The sequence below is a fragment of the Hipposideros armiger genome, unplaced genomic scaffold (genome assembly GCF_001890085.2).
Source record: "Hipposideros armiger isolate ML-2016 unplaced genomic scaffold, ASM189008v1 scaffold_625, whole genome shotgun sequence".
Lineage (NCBI taxonomy): Eukaryota > Metazoa > Chordata > Mammalia > Chiroptera > Hipposideridae > Hipposideros > Hipposideros armiger.
In genome coordinates this window covers 894,724-912,632 of record NW_017731975.1, presented here as the reverse complement: position 1 = coordinate 912,632, position 17,909 = coordinate 894,724, and the positions used below count along the sequence as shown (strand labels likewise).

Sequence of the window (17,909 nt, the reverse complement as noted above, 5' to 3'; positions counted from 1 at the left end):
TGTGTGTGTGATATATAATGCTGCTTCACACAATGGTGGACACTGCCAACAGCCAGCTGTGGTCGCTCCCTACATGGGCTGGGTATATTTTCATAAATGCAGAGTAACAAGGGACCTTAGAACTTGGCAATCGCCTCATCCTGCTTCCTTCCCAGTGCAGGAATCTGGCTGCAATTTTCCTGGTCAGAGGCCATCCTGTTCCTGGTTGAGCTACTCCAATGACAAGGAACTTACCACTAATAAGGCAAAAGGGCATCCACTGCAAAAGGGCAGCCCTCAGTGTTACAGAGTTTTCATGTTGAGCTGAAATCTACATCCCATTACCTTCCCATCTAACTCTGGGAGTTAAAACAAATCATAAACATCATCTCCATGGTCGCACTTCAAATATTTGAAGAAAACAGACATGTCTCCCCCGTAGCTCCTTTCTTGACACAATATCTTCATGTGCTCATATGATACGGTTTCCAGATCTGTCCCTATCCTGCTAGTCCCCTCTTTGGGTGACCTCGTTAAGAAAGGGCCCCAAAACGGAATCCTGCACTCAGTTCTTGGTCCACAAAGGTTAAGAGTTTAGGAAAAGAATTCTTCTGTCAGTGCATCAGTTTATATTCATTTTTTTAGCAGCCATAGCATACCTTTGGCTTACACTGAGCTTGTAGTCAACCAATCCCCTTCAGGGAGTTTTTAAAAATATATCATCAACCCTTTCAGTCACTCTCTCTTGTTTTCACCCTGTGGCTGATTCCCCCCTCCCGCCCCCGCCTCATGGACCTTGATATAGGTAGGAGCTTCCAATCGTCCCTCATATGTTACAGTTTGGGCCTATTATTTCAACCTACTGAGGTTTATCTGAATCTCATTCCCTAACGTTATATTCCAGCAATCCCTTCCCACTTTGGGTCTTCTATGAATTTGATCAGTACTTATTTTAATCTCCATGCGAATTTCTGATATGTGATGGAGGAAGGGGAGTGGGGAACCCTGAGAGCCTACCACTGTGCTCACACTGACTGCTCAGCAGTTCTCCTGGGTACCGTTAGTCAGTACACTGTGACTCCACCTAACGGCATGTCCACCAAACCTACTTCTCGGCCTCTTGTCCACAGCCTTTAAGGGGGGCATTTCTTTAGCCAAGAGGAATGATTTCATGACTTCAGCTACTGACACAGGCTATTACATGAAGTATTTTAGAGAAACTTTTCAGCATCCCACAAAAATCCGCTGTAGGTGGTCTGGGCACCTCCCTGTCCGTCAGGCCAGTGCTGCCAGTAAGCATGGGCTTTAGCCACGAAGTCCTGGATGGAAGAACCCTCTGACAATTCTCAAAGGCTCTCCTCAGACATTCTGAGATCTAGGTCCTTTCATGACCTACTTTCATCCAATACCAAAGGGAAGAGGTTATTGGGAGCTGCTCATCAGTTGAAAGTTTTCTCAGCGTCTGTGGTTGGACAAGCAAGCCTCCACCCAGTCTGGCTCATAGTAACCAGTCTGACTTGTATGTCAGCAAGAGGGAAGCCTTCTAGGAAAATGCAGAGTATGGAAGGCTGTGGAAGTCGTCCAGCCCTTCAGCCCTGATGTCCCCCCAGCTAGTTCTCTCTGGGTCACTGTAAATTCATTTAGGATCTAGGCTCCTTGCTTTGGAAGTACCTCCCAGCTTTCCCCAAGACATGCATCTTGTCTTCTCGGGTTATAAGGACTGGAGGACAAGGGCCATACTTTCTTCCCCTAATAGTGTCCCAGACCATGGTATCTGTGTGTAGCAGACACCCAACAAATGTCCGGAATAAAGATAGGCACCAAACTCTCCTATCATGGACTCTATCTACCCCTTCCAGAATAAGAAACCACTCTCTTACAGATGTTTTTCAGTCCTCCCTTGGCCTGTGCTACCCAATTAAGGTTCTGCTTTGCATATGACCCACCTTATTCACCCTCCAAATACTCAGCATTAGAACTGCCCATAGAGGAATTCAATAAAACTTCTATGTTGAAGTGATGCTCATAGAGTTCTTTCCCAGAATCATATTTTCCTAGTGGCAAAACCCATTGACATTTTGGGCCACGTTCTTTTGATTCAAAAGAATGACTTTCTTATGCCCAGAAGCCTGGATCTTCACTGGACAATCCAAGCGGATTATCCTGAGGTTCTAGGCTGAACAGCGGCCCATTAAAGATGTTCTAAATAGCTCCTTGTCCTAGAAGGCAGGGCAATGCTATAAAGAAGAGATTTGCTTCTGTGTACTTCTCATCACTGTTTAGTTTGATATTTTATCCTGGGAGATTCTTCACCTAAGGGGATCATGATCTTTGGTTTGCATTCCTGGGAAGAAGAAAACTTGGGAGTTAGACATATTGTTCCTATTAAGTACCTAGCATTATTTCTATTGGATACAATGGTGAGTTAGCTATAGCCCCTGCCCTCCAGGAGCTTCCGATCTCATTGGAAAGATGGGATACATATAACTGGGTGCTGATTATTCTGTATGAGCTTATAAAGAGAGGAGACAGAAAGTGTGAAACGGAGTCAGAAAAGTCTACCCTCAAAATCATAAACTTCATGGTAGAGCAAAGTTGTCATCAGTAACTAGAATACTAAGTAAAGTATATCGACTCTATACCAATCTCTTCTAGTTATTTCTAATAAAATAGCAGCATTTGAAGAATGTCTGCTAGAAGTGGTCTCATCCTGCCAGCTGAGAGAAGGCTGGAGATCCTTTTCCATGCTATAATGCAGGCTTGGACGAGTTCCCAGAATGCTCTAGGAACATATGAGGAAAGAGCAGGACAGTGTGAGTCATGAGGGGAAAAATGTAAAGACCACAATCTGGGCAGAACTTCCTCTGGAACCCAAATAGGGCAACTTCAAGAGTCACCTTTCTTTAGCATTAGTCCTGTGGTCAGCTGAAGGTGAAAGCACCATGAAGGCTCCTTGGCCTGGATTCAGGGTAGCTCCCACAACCCCCTGAGGGTAGCATCCAACATGTTTCTTGAGAAAGGAGTCTTGGCTGCCCGCTCCTTCAGCCTTAAGTCCCACATTCCTTGCACAGAAAAGTAGTGCAATGAACATTTGCTAATTTCATCGTTTAAGTGGAGAACTTGTTCAAAAGAAATTGAGCCATAAATGTAGGAGAAGGGTCAGGAGACTTTTGCCATTCCCAAATGCTGACTCGGGTCAGGCAGCAACATCAGAGCTTAAAACAGTAACCTGTTCTGGGCTGGCCAAGTGGCGCGATGGTTGAGAGCTGGCTTGGGACGCCAGAGGGCCCCGGTTCGGATCCCATATATGAGGGCCAGTGACACTGCCCTCTGCAGCTAAGATGCTGAACAGCAGCTCGACCTGGAGCTGGGCTGCCATGAGTCGCCAGCGATGGCGTAGGCTGCAGCCCCTGTGGCAGTGGGTTGCCATGGGCTACCGTGTGTAGCCAGCAGCCAGCATGAGCTGCTTCGCAGTGAGCGGCCGTCCAGAAGCTGGCGACTGATCTGCCTCGACTGGGAAGAGTGCAATGATGGTGCCAACTCGGGCCAGTGAAGCAACGTCCTCCACAACTAGACTGAAGAACAAAACGACAGCAACTTGTCTGTTCCCCTTCCCCAATTCCCCAGCACTGTTCCCATCCCCCCAATTCCCCAATAAAAATCTTAAAAAAAAAAAGTAACCTGTTCTCATAATGGGAGACTCTGATTCAGTAGGCCTAAAGTGAGACCCCCAATACCTGCATTTGTGAAGAAATTCTGATCCCCGGCTAGATTTGGGAACAACTGTCCTGTGGTAGCCAGCCTCCGAGATGGCACACAGCGATCTCTACCTTCTGCATTCATGCCCTTGGGTAATCTCCTCCCGCACTATACATGGTTCGTCTGTGTGACCAATAGAATACAGCAGAAATGATGGAATATCACTTCTGAGATTAGGTTATGAAAGACTGTGGCCTCCACGTTTTGCTCCCTCTGCCTCTATCTCTTTTGAAGCACTCACTCTGGAGAAAGACAACTGCCATGTCTTAAGGCCACTCAGGCAGTCTGTAGAGAGGGTGTGTGGAGAGGATCCAAGGCCGCCAGCTGACTGTCAGGAAGAAACTAGAGCCTGCCAACAACCACATGAGTCAACTGGAGAGACGATCTCCTGGCCCCACTGATAGCCTGACTGCAACCTCATGAGAGGCTGAATCAACTCGCTAAGCCACTTCTGGATTCCTGACCCTCAGAAACTATGTAAGATAATAAAAGTTTGCTGTTTGAAGCTGCAACATCGGGGAGGGTAATTTCTAATGCAGCAATTGATAGCTAATACACTTCCCTAGTCCAAAGGGTAAGCTCCTAACATAGCAGAGAAGGCCTTTCACGTTCATCTTTCTAACTTCATTTCACACAACTCCCAGATTCATACTTTAGCCATGAGTAGCACTGACCCTCTTATCCCTAGTTTGCACCTCCATTCCCCTGTGCCTTGGCCCAAGCTGTTCTCTGTGTCTGCAATGCCTTTTCCCCAGTGATGGCACCCCCATCTCCAGAAATCCTCCCCCAACGGCCCCTGCACCAAATCCAATTGCCTTGGGCCTCCCTTCTCAGTGCTCACACACGCTTCTTGGAATCAGTAGGCAAAACGTGAGTGACATGGAAGAAGGAAACCGTCACTTGAAGGAGTCATCAGGAATACATGACTTGCCTCTATGTGGTTGATCAACGAATTGTCGAATTTGAACCCAGGAATCCTTTTGTCACTGCACACCACACCCACGTCTTCCGTGTGCTTGCAGTCAGTGACACCCCAGCCATTGGAGGAGCAGGCTGCCAGGGTTGCCTCCTTGCCGGTGCAGTAGATATTGTCCAACCAGATGGGGCCTGAAGGAAGCAGAGAAGAGAGAAACCAAGCACTACATCAAAGTAGGTTTGAGTCTTTGTGGGCACCAATGTCACACATAGAGAATTTTCCCTCTAATTTCGGCAGCTGTGTGTGGTTGTCAATTGATTTTTAGTATGTTAAGATATTGCATACAGTTCTATGCCATCTGGATTCTCTTGCCAGAGGGATGTGGTAGATGGAACACGATTCGGGTAGAAATCAGAGTTGAGCCTGGACGTCATATGGCTGTGGGGGAAAGAGCGGGGACTTGGGATACTAAGTGGGTTTGAATTGGCTCAGCCACTTAGCTCTGTGTCTTGTCAAAGCCCCTTTTTCTCATCCACAAGGTGGGGATAATAATGATGAACTGCAGGGCTGTGTGTAGACTAGAGATAATACATGGCACTTGCCCAGTTTGTTGGCCCATAGTTACTCAAAAACAGTAACTACCATGATGACGATGATGATGATGATGAAGTAGATGATGATTTTTGTTATACTGACTATGATACAATTCAGACTCGCCTTCCATCTGCAGCAGAGGCTGAACTATGGCCTTCTGGGAAAATCTAAGCTATCCTGCAACTGAGGGTTTGAAGCTTTTAAGGATTTTCACATTTATTGCTTCCCCTGACTGCCTCATACCTCAGGGAAGAGGATGAAGAGGCATTGTCATTCCTACTTCACAGATGCAGAGCTCTGGCTCAGAGAGTGCACCCCACTCTGCAAGGCCACCCCCTGAGCCCAGTGCCCTGGTCCTTTTAGTGCTCTTCTCACTTCCTGATGTTTCCCATCCACTGGTTCAGAGACTTAACCCACAGGGCCACCTCCTCACATTTCAGAAGTCACGTGGAGGCAGGGCTGGGGTGTGGTTGGGCAATCTATCTGGGACGCCCTGTGGAATTCTGCTCACCTCCTGTGCCTTTACCTGATTTGCATTAAGTAGAGAATTCAGTGTACAAAGCACAATGAGACACTCCCACACCTATTAGAATGGCTACTATAAAAAAAATTGACAAGTGTTGGCGAAGATGTGGAGAAATTGGAACCCTTGTGCACTGTTGTAGGAATGCAAAATGGTGCAGCCCCTATGGGAAACAAGATGGTACTTCCTCAAGAAATTAAAAATGGAATTACTATACGATCCAGCAATTCTCACTTCTGGGTATACACCTAAAAGGACCGAAAGCAGGGACTCAAAGAGATATTTGCACACCCATGCGCATTACAGCATTATTCACAATAGCCAAGAGACAAAAGCAACCCAAATGTCCACGGATAAATTGTGGTATATATAAACACTGGAATATTATTCAGCCTTTTCAAAAAAAAAGGAAATTTTAACACATGTTACTGCATGGTTGAATCTTGAGTTCATTGTGCTAAGTGAAGTAAGCAAGTCACAAAAAGACAAATATTGCAAGATTGCACTTATATGAGGTACCTAGAGTAGTCAAAATTCATAGAGACAGAAAGCAGAATGGTTGCTGGGGCTGGGGGAGAGAAAAGGGGGAGTTGCTGCTTAATAGGTGTAGAGTTTCAGTTCTGCAACATGGAAAATGTTCTGGATATTATTTGCACAACAATGTGAATAGACCAACACTACTAAACTGTACACTGAAAAATGGTTACGATGGCACATTTTATGTTATGTGTATTTTTCCATAATTAAAAATAAAAAAATTTAAGATGCTAGAGGGTTTTCAAATAGTGATTTTTATAAGTGCCACTACACAATGAAAGGGAAGCAAAATCCAACCTGTCATTTTTCTCATAGCTCCATGTAGAACTCTATAGTATAATGGAGTCAGATAACCTGGGTTCAAATTCTCTCAGGCTTGGGTACCATGTAACTTGGTCAACTACTTAACCAAGCCTGCTCCCCCCATTTCTAAAGTGAAAATAATGATACCCAACAAACAGGTTGCCATGGATATTCAATGAGATAATCTGTGTGGCTAGAGCATGTTCAACCTCCCTTTCCCCTTCCTTCTCCCAGTAAGTCAGAAAAACAGGGAAAACTGTTGTTTTCACAAGGCAAGGAAGGAACAGATAAAAACATTCCCATTGTAGAGATGAGAAAAGCAAGAAGAACCTGAGGCTCCTCAAGGTCAGAGAGGACACCGGGCCAGTCTCCTGACTTTGAGGACCCACTGAAACACGTCTGCTGTGACGGGTGGCAGATCAGGGTTCAAACCAAAGCGCCTCCAATGCATTCAGGGGAACAAAGAGCTTATTGAAAACATCTGGGCTGAAGTTTTGCAACTGGTTTCTCAATCTGGCCTGGTTTCCAAGCCTTCGAGCTCCACTGAAATGTAAGCTCCCTAACCGATTGCTGTTCCAACAACAAACCAATGTTTGTCTTGCTAAGTATCAGCAACGGAAAAGACCCTCCACCTTTGACGTGGGGCCTCTTCCTTGGGACATTCTGTAATGAAGCTGGTAAAGGGAAAGGTGATGAAAAGAAGCAGCACCCTTATTCCATCTGCAATGACAGGAACCACCGTTGCTAAGGGGATGGGGAGCCAGACAGCGCATGGCTACAGGCAGTATGAAGAGCTGCAAAACATACTCCAGGGCCTGCTACACTTTTCATAAGGAACATTCGCCATTAGCCCCTGGAGTGCTTATCCCGAAAAGCGGCTTTCTTAAGGACCTTCAATTCACCCCCCGTCATCCTGCCCCCTGCGAATTCTCACCAGTTATGTTTTCTTAGATGGTGGAAATATAAATTTCTACTCAGCCCAAGATAGCATCACCATGCATGGTATACTCATATGGCCCGATGCCTGACAATTTTTTTTCTGCATGTTTAATGCTTGTTGACTAGACTGTCCGGATTCCAAAGCAGTCAGCTTCTGGTTCTGCCTGTGAGGAGGCAGGGTGGTTCTAGGCAGAGTGCAATAGATTCCATCCCAAAGCTGCGAGGAAAGTGGCACTTGGGACACATATGGGGCTAAAACTTTGGGCACAAAACGCCAGGCAATCATTTTACGTTTTCCACTCATTTACTCTAAGAAATGCTCCCTGATAAAAGGAGAAGAGATGTATAAACAAATGAACAATTTGGAAGATAAAGATCAGAAGTGAATTTCCACTTGCATGCCTGCACATTCCCCTGAACTCTGTAATAAAAATTGTTCATTGTTAGAATTGTTCAAGGTAGAATGTTTGGGGCTCCACTTGGTCATCTGCTGGCTTTGTCACTCTGATCTGAGGAACGGCAGGGAAAGGGGGTGCATTGGACATCAGATCTGATCCCAGATCTGAAGACAGGCAATGGAAAGCCACCATCGTAGGTTCAGGTTGCTGTGAGACCCATACAGAGGGTGAGGAGTAGGCAGCTGTCCCCTTTAGGATCCTCTAAAAGGGCCCATGATTTCCCCGAGCTCAGAGATGCTTTGGGAGAAGAGACCTATTCCCAGGCCAGCCTGGAAAATCCAGGCAGTGAGGGTGCTCTCTCTGGCTTCATTACTACAGCCTGAACTTGAAAGGAGTAAGTGACAGTGAGCATTCTTGGAGGGGTGGCCTCTGACAGACACAGCTGTGGCATTCCCAGCCAACTCACTGGTTAAGCCCCATGGGAGCACACTCCAGGGCCCTGATCATGTTCTCTGGTCACTATGCCAAGTACTGTTTGCCAAATCTTCTTAATAGTCTCCCAAATCAAAATGAATCAATTCACTAATACCTACTGAGTTCCAAACCTGCACTCAGTGCTAAAAATCCTAAGCTGATGAAATTCAAATACATTTATATTTAAAAGGTCTCTTATGATGTATACCAAGGAATGCTTTATGTAGACAGCATAATCCTTACAGTCCTGGAGACGTGACAGTTAAAATTATTTTAGCATCTGTTTCTCCATTCCTCTCTTTGATACTCCTTTCCTAAGCCTGGAGGGTTTCATCATCCACACAGACGACCCTTCCAGTACTCTTGGCCTCCTAGGGACTCTGCCTCCTCTTGCCAATGACTTTCCTCCATCTTCAGCTACTATCCCATATTCATAGCTTAGGTCTTGTCATTACCAATAATCACACCCCCCCATCTCCATTTCAACCCTCTGCCCTGCAACCATGTCCCCCACCCCATCTTTCTAGCATACTCCCTCTAGTATCGCAATCTCAACAGAGACCTATAATCCTGGCTTTCCACATTCTGTCAACTCCTCCATGCAGTACTTTCCACGGAACAGGATTTTAAACACTTCCTTTCATCATCCTGTACTCCCTTTAACTTTTCTTTCTTCATCAACCTTGGATGGCAAAGTCTGTGCCAGGTTAACCCACCTGTCCAGCCACCCCATGCCTGCTCCTGGGCCAGGGAACATGGGGAAAACCACACCCGCCGTGTCTGATGACAGGTGAATTTAAAGTTTGGGTAGAAATCAAATAAAGCTGTCACTGGAATAACCCCCCCAGTCACTGGAAAGTTCTTGTCATAAAATAATTAAGCTTAAAAAGCCTGGAATAGAAAACATAAATTTGACGTTACCCTTGGATCACTCAGCTAGCAGAATAAACGGAGATCTGTGAGTGTGGAGAAGTGTTTGGAGTTTTTGTAAAGAAGACAAGAAATGGGTTTAAAAGCCCAGCATTTGCTAACTCGTCTTTGCTGCTTTCACTTTCATCCCTGTGAGGGAACCCAGAGTCAGCATCAGAGAACGTTTCACTCTAAGTGCGGTTACCCCAACAGGATATATTCAATTGCACAAAGGTGAGGCATGTTGAGATGGGATTTCCTTTCTCCTAGAATTTCTAGGATAGCAGAAAGCCAGGGTTGGACGGAACCATAACAATGATCTAATTCAATGAATTCCCAAACTGGCTGTGTATACAATCGCTTGGAAGGCTTCCAAAAGTCACAGAGTCCTACACTCCAGCCCAGTCCCTGACCCAGAATATCCTGAGTTAGTTCCCCCAAGGGATTCTTATGCTGTCAGCGTGGCATGACTCCATGAGTCCAGGAAGAGCCTTTGAGCACCTCTGCTTTCGTCCAGCAGCAGCTCAGTCAAGTGAAGGAACTGCCTTTGCTTTACCAACCCAGGGAGGGGCACTCTCAGCTCCTGTTTTTGTTTGTTTGTTTTTTAAATCATGCTTTTCATCCTTATCTATTTTCCCACTTGGGATCATAGACTATGCAAGTTTCAAGAGGTCTTGAGGGCCCAACTTCCAGACTGGGAAACTGAGGCCAAAGAGGATGAGCATCTTCCTCTAAAGCATAGAATTACACCTGCTCTCCCTCAAAGCTCTTATCAAAAAAAGAATTTTATTTTTTTAATATATTGATTGAACTTAACCAGGGAGAAAAGAATATGCTGAAACCAAAGTGAGAAACCCAAAGTAACTCTGTTCCTGTCACCACAAAGCCCCAAACAGCATGTGAGTGTGAAAAGTGTGAATTCTACATGGGCAGGAGGGTGGGGAGAGTCAGGGCACGCTAACCTAAGCGGAAGAGGAACTCCTTGCAAGGGCGCTAGGAAGCCAGGCACCAGCTCCCCTGGCTGATACAGCCCCCCCCCCCCCCCCCCCGGCAGGCCACGGGCTCGGATGGATGTGCACAGACCGACTTCAGTCCCTGCCTAGGATCACCAGCCAACCCAGCTTGCCCAGGGCGAGGCGTTGCCCCGGATGCCAGGCTTTGCGTGGAAAAGTCCCGGCAAAGCAGGATGGTTGGTCACTGTACCCCTCCCCAGCACCCTTCCGCTCCCACCTTCCTGCACAGACGCAGGAGGTTGCCCTGAAGGACGATTCTCAGGAATCCTCAGGAAATGTAGCTTCCTTGACCAGGTTCACCGCCCAGAGAAGCCTGTTCCCAGGGTTTCCAAGGGGACACTAGCATGAGTTCCAAAGCACAGAGCGTTTTACCTTCCCCTTTGCCATAGGAGGAGCTGGGGGTCCAGGACTTGGCCTCCACGTATCCCAGCTCCCGGCAGACGACGTGGGCGGCATGGATGGAGAAGTCGTCGTCGCACACGGTGCCCCACTCGCCCTTGTAGTACACCTCCACCCGCCCCTCGCTGTGCTTCCTCTTCTGCCCGGCCAGGCGCAGCTGGATCTTGGCGACGTCGGAGGGCACCTGAGGCCGGTGGTACTCGGGAGCGGGCTGCTGGAAGTACTCGGGGTAGTGGCGCCAGCTCTCATCCTGCGCCAGGCTCAGCAAGGGGAGAAGGGAGAGCACAGCCCAACAGCAGCGCAGGCAGGAGCGTCCTGGCCTCGCCATGCCTGTCCTCTGGCTGGAGGACCTGACGGAGGGGGCACTGGGCGGTGACGAGCGAAAGGCGGGAGGCTCCTGGAACAGAAGAGAGATGCAGGTTACAGAGATCTACAAAGCGTCCAGGGCCCTCATACTCCATTGATCAGGATGTAAAGCCCTTGGCATGCTCGACTCCAACCTCCTCTCTTCTCCCAACTTCCGTTTCAGCCGGACAGGTCTGTGCACTCCCACCTCTTTTGCCCAGCCACCTTCCCCGATCTCAGAGATGCCTTTTTTCAACTATGGTTCCTGGCAGGAAGCAGAGCACACTGAGAGTTAATTTGAGGAGAATGTTTTAAAAGACTATCCATAGAGACAGGAACAGAGATAACAAAATACCCCAGGCTGGCCATAGGGGAGAGCTGTTACCACCCTCAGGCTTGAAGGGCTGCCTGTATGGAGCTGTGGCTTCAGGGATGGGTCTCAGAGCCAACCCACAGCCACAGAGACGGGCGAAAAATAAATGACCTCACTCTCCTCCAGTCGTCTAATCTCTTTCTGGTGCCTCCTATTTGGCAAACTCAAGCCCTTTGGCCTTCTGGGCACAGGGGATGGTGGAGGAGGGCAGCAGGTCGAAAGGGCCAGCAGAAGGTATCTAGCACCCTCTTTCTCTTTCTCCCCACCACCTACATCTTCTCATTCTCCAAGGCCCCGCTCAAATCCCGCCTCCTTCAGACAACATGTCTACTGCAGCGGCCTCCAGGGTTCCCTGCTTCCCAAGGCGGGCTTATTATCTAGACATTCTTCTCACCCTTTCCAGACCCTTTCATGTCCCCAAGTAGAATACAAACGTCTTAAGGGAAGAACTTCTTCTCTGGCTGCTCCAGAGTCAACATTATAGGTTCAAAGACCGGTTTCTTGAATGAGAAGGTTGATGTGGTTCCAGGGTCTGATCCGCTGGGGAAATGTGGAGCTGGAGGGTGCTACACTGAAGGGGTCCTGTGTGAACTCTTGGGTACTCCCATGTAAGGTGTCTTCCCTTCCTCCGGACATTAGCTGACCTGGATGGAAGCAGCCTCTTCCAGGTGCTGAGACTAATATTATACTAGGAGGCTTAGAGTCTCTCTGTCTCGACTTGCTCATGGGCTGCTATTCTCTCTGTGCATATCTAAACCCTCCCAGGGCTCTGCTTTCAGGCTCCAGGCCTTTAGACACACACCAGCACGCTGCCCACCCTCACCCCTGATCTCGTGATGCCTTATACTCTGGACCTCAAGACAGCTGAGGCTGCTGACTGAGGAGGTCAGTGGCAACGCCCCCTTAAACAACTCATCTGCAAGGCCTGTTCTTAGCTGAACTGTGGCAGCCTCAGAGGACAGCTCTCAGGCACACCTCTCACCTTTGGGGAAGCCAAGAATGCCCTGGTGCTGGTGACAATACCATCCTTTTTCATAGTTTCTGTCCCTGAGGGGTTCAGGGACTGAAAACAGTCTGCTCTTTGCACAGAGGGGAGGCAGAAAGCTCTTTGGCAAACAGGAGAGAGGCTGAGTGGCCTGTCATCAGGCAGAGGAAGGCAGCACAGCAGAGTGGGGAGGAGCACGGACTCTGGAGCCAGATAACCTGAGTTTGAATCCTCACTCAGGCACTTATTAGCTGTGCGACCTTGAGCAAAATACTTAACTTTTCTGTGCTTTAGTTTCCTATCTGTAAAATCAGGATAATAATCATATCTAGCTCACAGAATTATGAAGATTGAATGAATGGTCCATAATAAGCGCTACAGGAGCATTTGACAAATTTTTTTTTAATTCTCAAGATCGTCGTCACCGTACCCAGATGGAGCCTGCCTCTGAGAATTCCAGAGTGAGGTCATATAACGAGAAGTAAATATTTAGCTCATGTGCCTTGGTCTTTCCATAGTTCAGAGAGAGGGAATGATTATCTTAAAGGGACTACAGGGGTGTTTCATGGAAAAGGAAATAGATTTGGGATATGGGGCCCCCAAAAGCAAAACCAGGACCAGTAGGTGGAAGCCAAAGGGGGGCATAATTCATTTTATGTTAACAAGGTACAGAAGGTTAGGCTAATCGTAGTTCTCTCAGCTCATGGCCCATCATCATCAAGGAAGGACTGGACAGCTGCCCAGAGCTGCCCAGAGGGATGATCTAAACTAGAAAGAGGCAGTTTCATGACTGTCAGGCTGGCCAGTGTCCAGTCCCCCGGGATGGGCGCTGGGGCAGGAATGACAGTGCTCGGGACAATCAGGACAGAGGACTTTGGAAGTCTCTGGTTTCACTAAAAATTCAGCCATCCTCCCCCTGGGATGCACAAGCAAGACCAGAAAGATAAGGAATTCCTGAAATAGCCCCCTTCAGACCACAGCCCGGCAAACCAGTAACTGGCTCTAAAGAGGGGCGTCATCACCTCCTCTGTCCTGACCAAACCTCGTTCCTATCAAAGCATATTTTCATGCACGAGCTCATCTGCGCCTCACTAGGACCTCAAGACATGGGTGGAAGAGGCAGAGATTACGATGCTTATTCTACAAGGGAGACAATTAGGGACCAGAAGGGCTAAGGACTTCCCTGGAGGTTGCAATTAGTGCAGGCGAAGCCAGAACTAGACACTGCCAAGCTTTCAAAACTTCAAGCATCCACCATCACATGTAAAACTGTCCACATGCTGCCTGGGACATAGACACCTTTCAACTTGGCACATATCTTGATTTCCTAGCTTCAGTTCCAACGACACTTGTCTCCCTACCCTCATTCCAGTCCTTCACATGTGACCTGTCCTATCTATCATATAGCCTATACTTGGTTTAAGTGTTTCCACATAGATAGGTCAATGTGCCTCTATTCCCACTTCTTCCCTACCCTCCAAATAGCATATGTCACAATCCTTCCCCTTCTTCAAGGAAACCTCATCCCCTCCTAGTCAGAATTTTGAATGTCTTCTCTGATTCCCTTAAAGGCATAATAGCATTTTGCTTGTGCTTTACACTGTTGTCATGTCCGGCTCTACCAGACCCTCAGTCCCAGGGCAGAAGCCATCCCTTTGTCATTTCCACACAGCACCATGTGTCTTGGACCACGTCAGACTAGCTTGTATTAGATAAACCTTCCTGCCAAGAACAACTGGAAAAAGGAGACGAATACTAAAAGCATATATGAAGACACTGAAAAGCGATCGAGGCAGCAAGAACTCAAGAGCCAAGAACCCAGAGAGCGAGGTGAGCCTGACATCTGTGTCTGCTTTTCTCCTCATGACACTTGCCAGGTTCAAGGCAATAGGCTGAGAAGCTCATTAAACAAAGCTTTCAGCAGCCTCCCAGGACTGAGGAGACAAAAACTGGGGTTCAGAGCCTGCCAAGAAGGAAGTGCCCTGTTAAACAGCCCCAGGCTTTCAGATGGGAGCTCCTAAAGGGCTAAACTCTGGAAGTTAGGGCACAGAGTTACGCTTTACATGTTGGAGCGCTCTAACATCCACATAATTGGAATTTCAGGGGAAAGGAGAGAGAATGTACGGAAGAAGTATTTGAAGAGATAATGGCCAAAAATTATACAAAATTGATGAAAAGATACCAACCCAAGCAGTGTAGTTTACATAGAAAACCACACTGGGCACATCAAAATCCAGCTGCAGAAAATCCAAGACAAATAGAAAATCTTAAAAGCAGCCAGAGTACAAAAGGCGCATTACCTTCAAAGGAGAACCAATAAGACCAACAGATGGCCTCTCAACAAAAAACAAGGAAACGAAGACAATAATAGCGTGACATTTTCAAAGGGATGAAAAAAATAAGAGCTAACCGAGAATTCTGTACCTGCTGGAGAGAATGAAGGTAAAATAAGACAAAAAACTTCAGACAAACAGAAGTGGAGAGCATTTGGTATCAAGGGAATCCGTAAGATGGAAATGCTAAAGGAAGTTCTTCAGGCCAAAGGAAAACTGATCCTACAGGATAGGATGAAGGGATGAAGGGTGCAGAAGGGGCAGCTGTGTCCGAGTAGATAGATCTAAATGCAGTTCAACCTTGTAAAACAAGAAGAATGACTTTTGGGGTTTAAAATATATGTACCATTAAAAACATAGCAACAACAGCACAAAAGGCAGGAGGCGGTTACATGGAAAGTAATTCAAGGTTCTTGCATTGTATGGAAGAGTATTATTTTCTATTAGACTTTAGAAGTTTAATAGAGGCATGTTGTAATCTTGATGGTAATCACCATATAAGGAGAGTAGAATAAATAGCTTAATAAAGGGGTGTGGGGGATATCATGGAATTTTACTGATTAATCCAAAATTAAAGTGGTAAAGCAGAGAAAAAGTAATAGGACAGTTGTCACAAACAAAAAAAATAGTAAGATGGTAGATTTAAACCCACATATATCAATAATTACACCAAATGAAATAAATACTCTAAGGAAAAGACAAAGATTGTCAGAGTGGATTTAACAAAACAATACTACTTTATATTTCTTATAGGAGACACACAGGTTTAAAGGAAAAGGGTGGAAAAAGTATATCATACACATATTAACCAAAAGAAAGCTGGTACAAAGTCAGATAAAGTCAACTTTGGCCAAGAAACATTACTGGAGACAATAAGGGAGAGTTTATGATGATGCAAGAATCAATCCATCAGGAAGACATGTCTTCTCAACTTGTATACATAGACTCAATATGTATAAATATTGACAGATCTAACAGGAAAAACTTGAGAAATCTGTAATTGTGGGAGATTCTACACCCGTTGGTCAGTAACTGATAGAAGGAGCTGACAAAAAATCCTTGCACTGAAAATGTGAATGACATGAGTAACAAACGTGACCTAACTGACAAGAATCTATCAGTTAACTGTACCCAAGTACGGAAGACAGAGTCACCAAGTCCACATGCTAGATTTACCCAAATGAGCCCTAATTTGAGTCATGAAGCAAGTGTCACCACATTCAATGAAATCACATAGCGCGTGTTGCCTGACTACAGTTAGAATTAAGCTATAAACCAACAACAAAAGAGTAACTAGAAAATCCAAATATTTGGAAATGATATGAAAGGGAAAAAATCTATTACTGTATTAACTCACTTAATAAACACCATTATTATCCTCAGGAGGAAAACGAGACACAGAGAGGTTTAGCAAGTTGCCTAAGGTTGCACAGATGGTAAGTGGTAAGCCAGGATCTGGACGAGGGCAGCAGGCTGACCTGGGCTGTGTCCTTCACCCCTGGGCTCCACTGCCACTGGCGGCTTCATCCCAGTCCAGCACCTGCCTACCACCCCCCAGGCTCCCCCTCATATGAGAGTCACAGTGGTCTCCAGATCATCTATCCATGTTTCAGAAAGAAATGAAAAGTGTATGTGGTCCTGGCAATTTTTAAAACAAATCTTCATCTCTGGATTTGCATATCTCTAAACTGCTCCTTCACCCATCTTCTTAGATTCTGTGGGAATGGCCAGTGTTCAACTCCTAAAGCTTTTCTAGAAAAGTGTTCCTGGACTTGATACTTCTTTTTTGGGGCCTTCTCCTACTCCTTACTCTGGGGAATTATCAATGATTAGACCCAGATGCTTCTCTCTTCTTTTAAAAATAACTTTTACAGGACTTTGTTGTTGTTCCTTATTGCCAAAATTATACAAGCTGGTGATAAAAATGTGGAGAATGCAACGAGTAAAGGAAAAAAATTAATTTGTAATCCCACCATCAGAAGTAGTTATGGTATATGCCTCTTCCAGCCTTTTTTCTGTACATACATATTTCTTGCTTTTAAACATTGGAATCATCTTCTATATACTGCTTTGTAAACTGCTGTTCACATTTCACAATATATTCCAAACGTCATGCCTCACTGACTATTCTTGTACAAGGTTTTCATTACACAGTACTCAATCTTATGAAGATAAGATTGAATAATCTTACCACTAAATTTTCTCATGGAGATAAGATTGAATAATCTTATCACTGACTTTTTACTGCTATAAAGATTGTTGAAATGAATATCTTTGTAGCTAAAACTTTCCACAGTCTTACGATAAATTCCTAAAAGGAAAATTGCTGTGTCAAAGGGCTGGTAAGAAGAGAACACTTTTGCAAAAGTGTATTAACTGTTCTCCATAATGTTCATGTCAGTGGCAGGATGTAGGTTTCCTCACATCTTCAAACATTCTAGCTATGACCATGTTTTCAAACCTTTCTCCACCTGAGAAGCAGGAAAGGGCATTTTGTTTTAACTAGCATTCCTTTTGTTGCTAGAGAGATTGAACTTTTATTCCCCCATGCTTATTGTCCACTTGTACTTCTTTTTGGGAAAATTCTTTCATGTTCTTTAACCTTTTTTCTATTAAACGTTTGTCTTTTCCTTATTGCTTAATAAAATTCATTTTCCCATGGGCATCCATGCAGCCCTCAGGAGGGACAAACTCAGGTAGACAGCCAGCGCTCAAAGCAGAGCGAGTAGGTGGACAGAGAACATATCAGTCCGCCCCCTTCTTCACCCAGGAGCCTTCAATCTACCACTCCCTGCAGATCCGAGGCCTTGCCGGCTCCCCGCAAGCACCAGTTTGGCTTTTGCAACTTGAGCTCAGGTTCAGCCCCTCCTTGGCCTGAGACCCCAGCTGCTGCTGGGGGAGGGGGCCTGTCAGGAATCATTCCAGGGTGGTCCCACTGTTTGTGGACACCGTTGCAAATCGTCGATTCACCAGGCTATTTGGCAGCCTAGGTCGCCCCTCCACCCTGCTGATCTTGCTTAGAACCGATCCCTGGGGTGGGGAGCAGAGGGGACAGGTGGGGGAAGGTCACCTTCAGCTGCGGAGGGCGGGGACCCAGCCGCGCGGCCCAGTCCAGACCAAGCCCGGGGCC

The 17,909-nt window shown here is 46.2% G+C and overlaps 1 protein-coding gene across 1 annotated transcript in view; it reads right to left on the bottom strand.

The window, feature by feature from the left end:
• Window positions 1-17,909, bottom strand: part of LOXL2 (lysyl oxidase like 2) — a 101,690-nt gene that overhangs the window by 53,466 nt on the left and 30,315 nt on the right. Inside the window, exons 2-3 of the mRNA XM_019625406.1 lie at window positions 10,717-11,140; window positions 4,670-4,845 (exon numbers count right to left, since the gene is read on the bottom strand). Of these exons, the coding sequence (XP_019480951.1) occupies window positions 4,670-4,845; window positions 10,717-11,071 (531 nt within the window). The 5' untranslated portion in view covers window positions 11,072-11,140. The remainder of the gene's footprint in view (window positions 1-4,669; window positions 4,846-10,716; window positions 11,141-17,909) is intronic.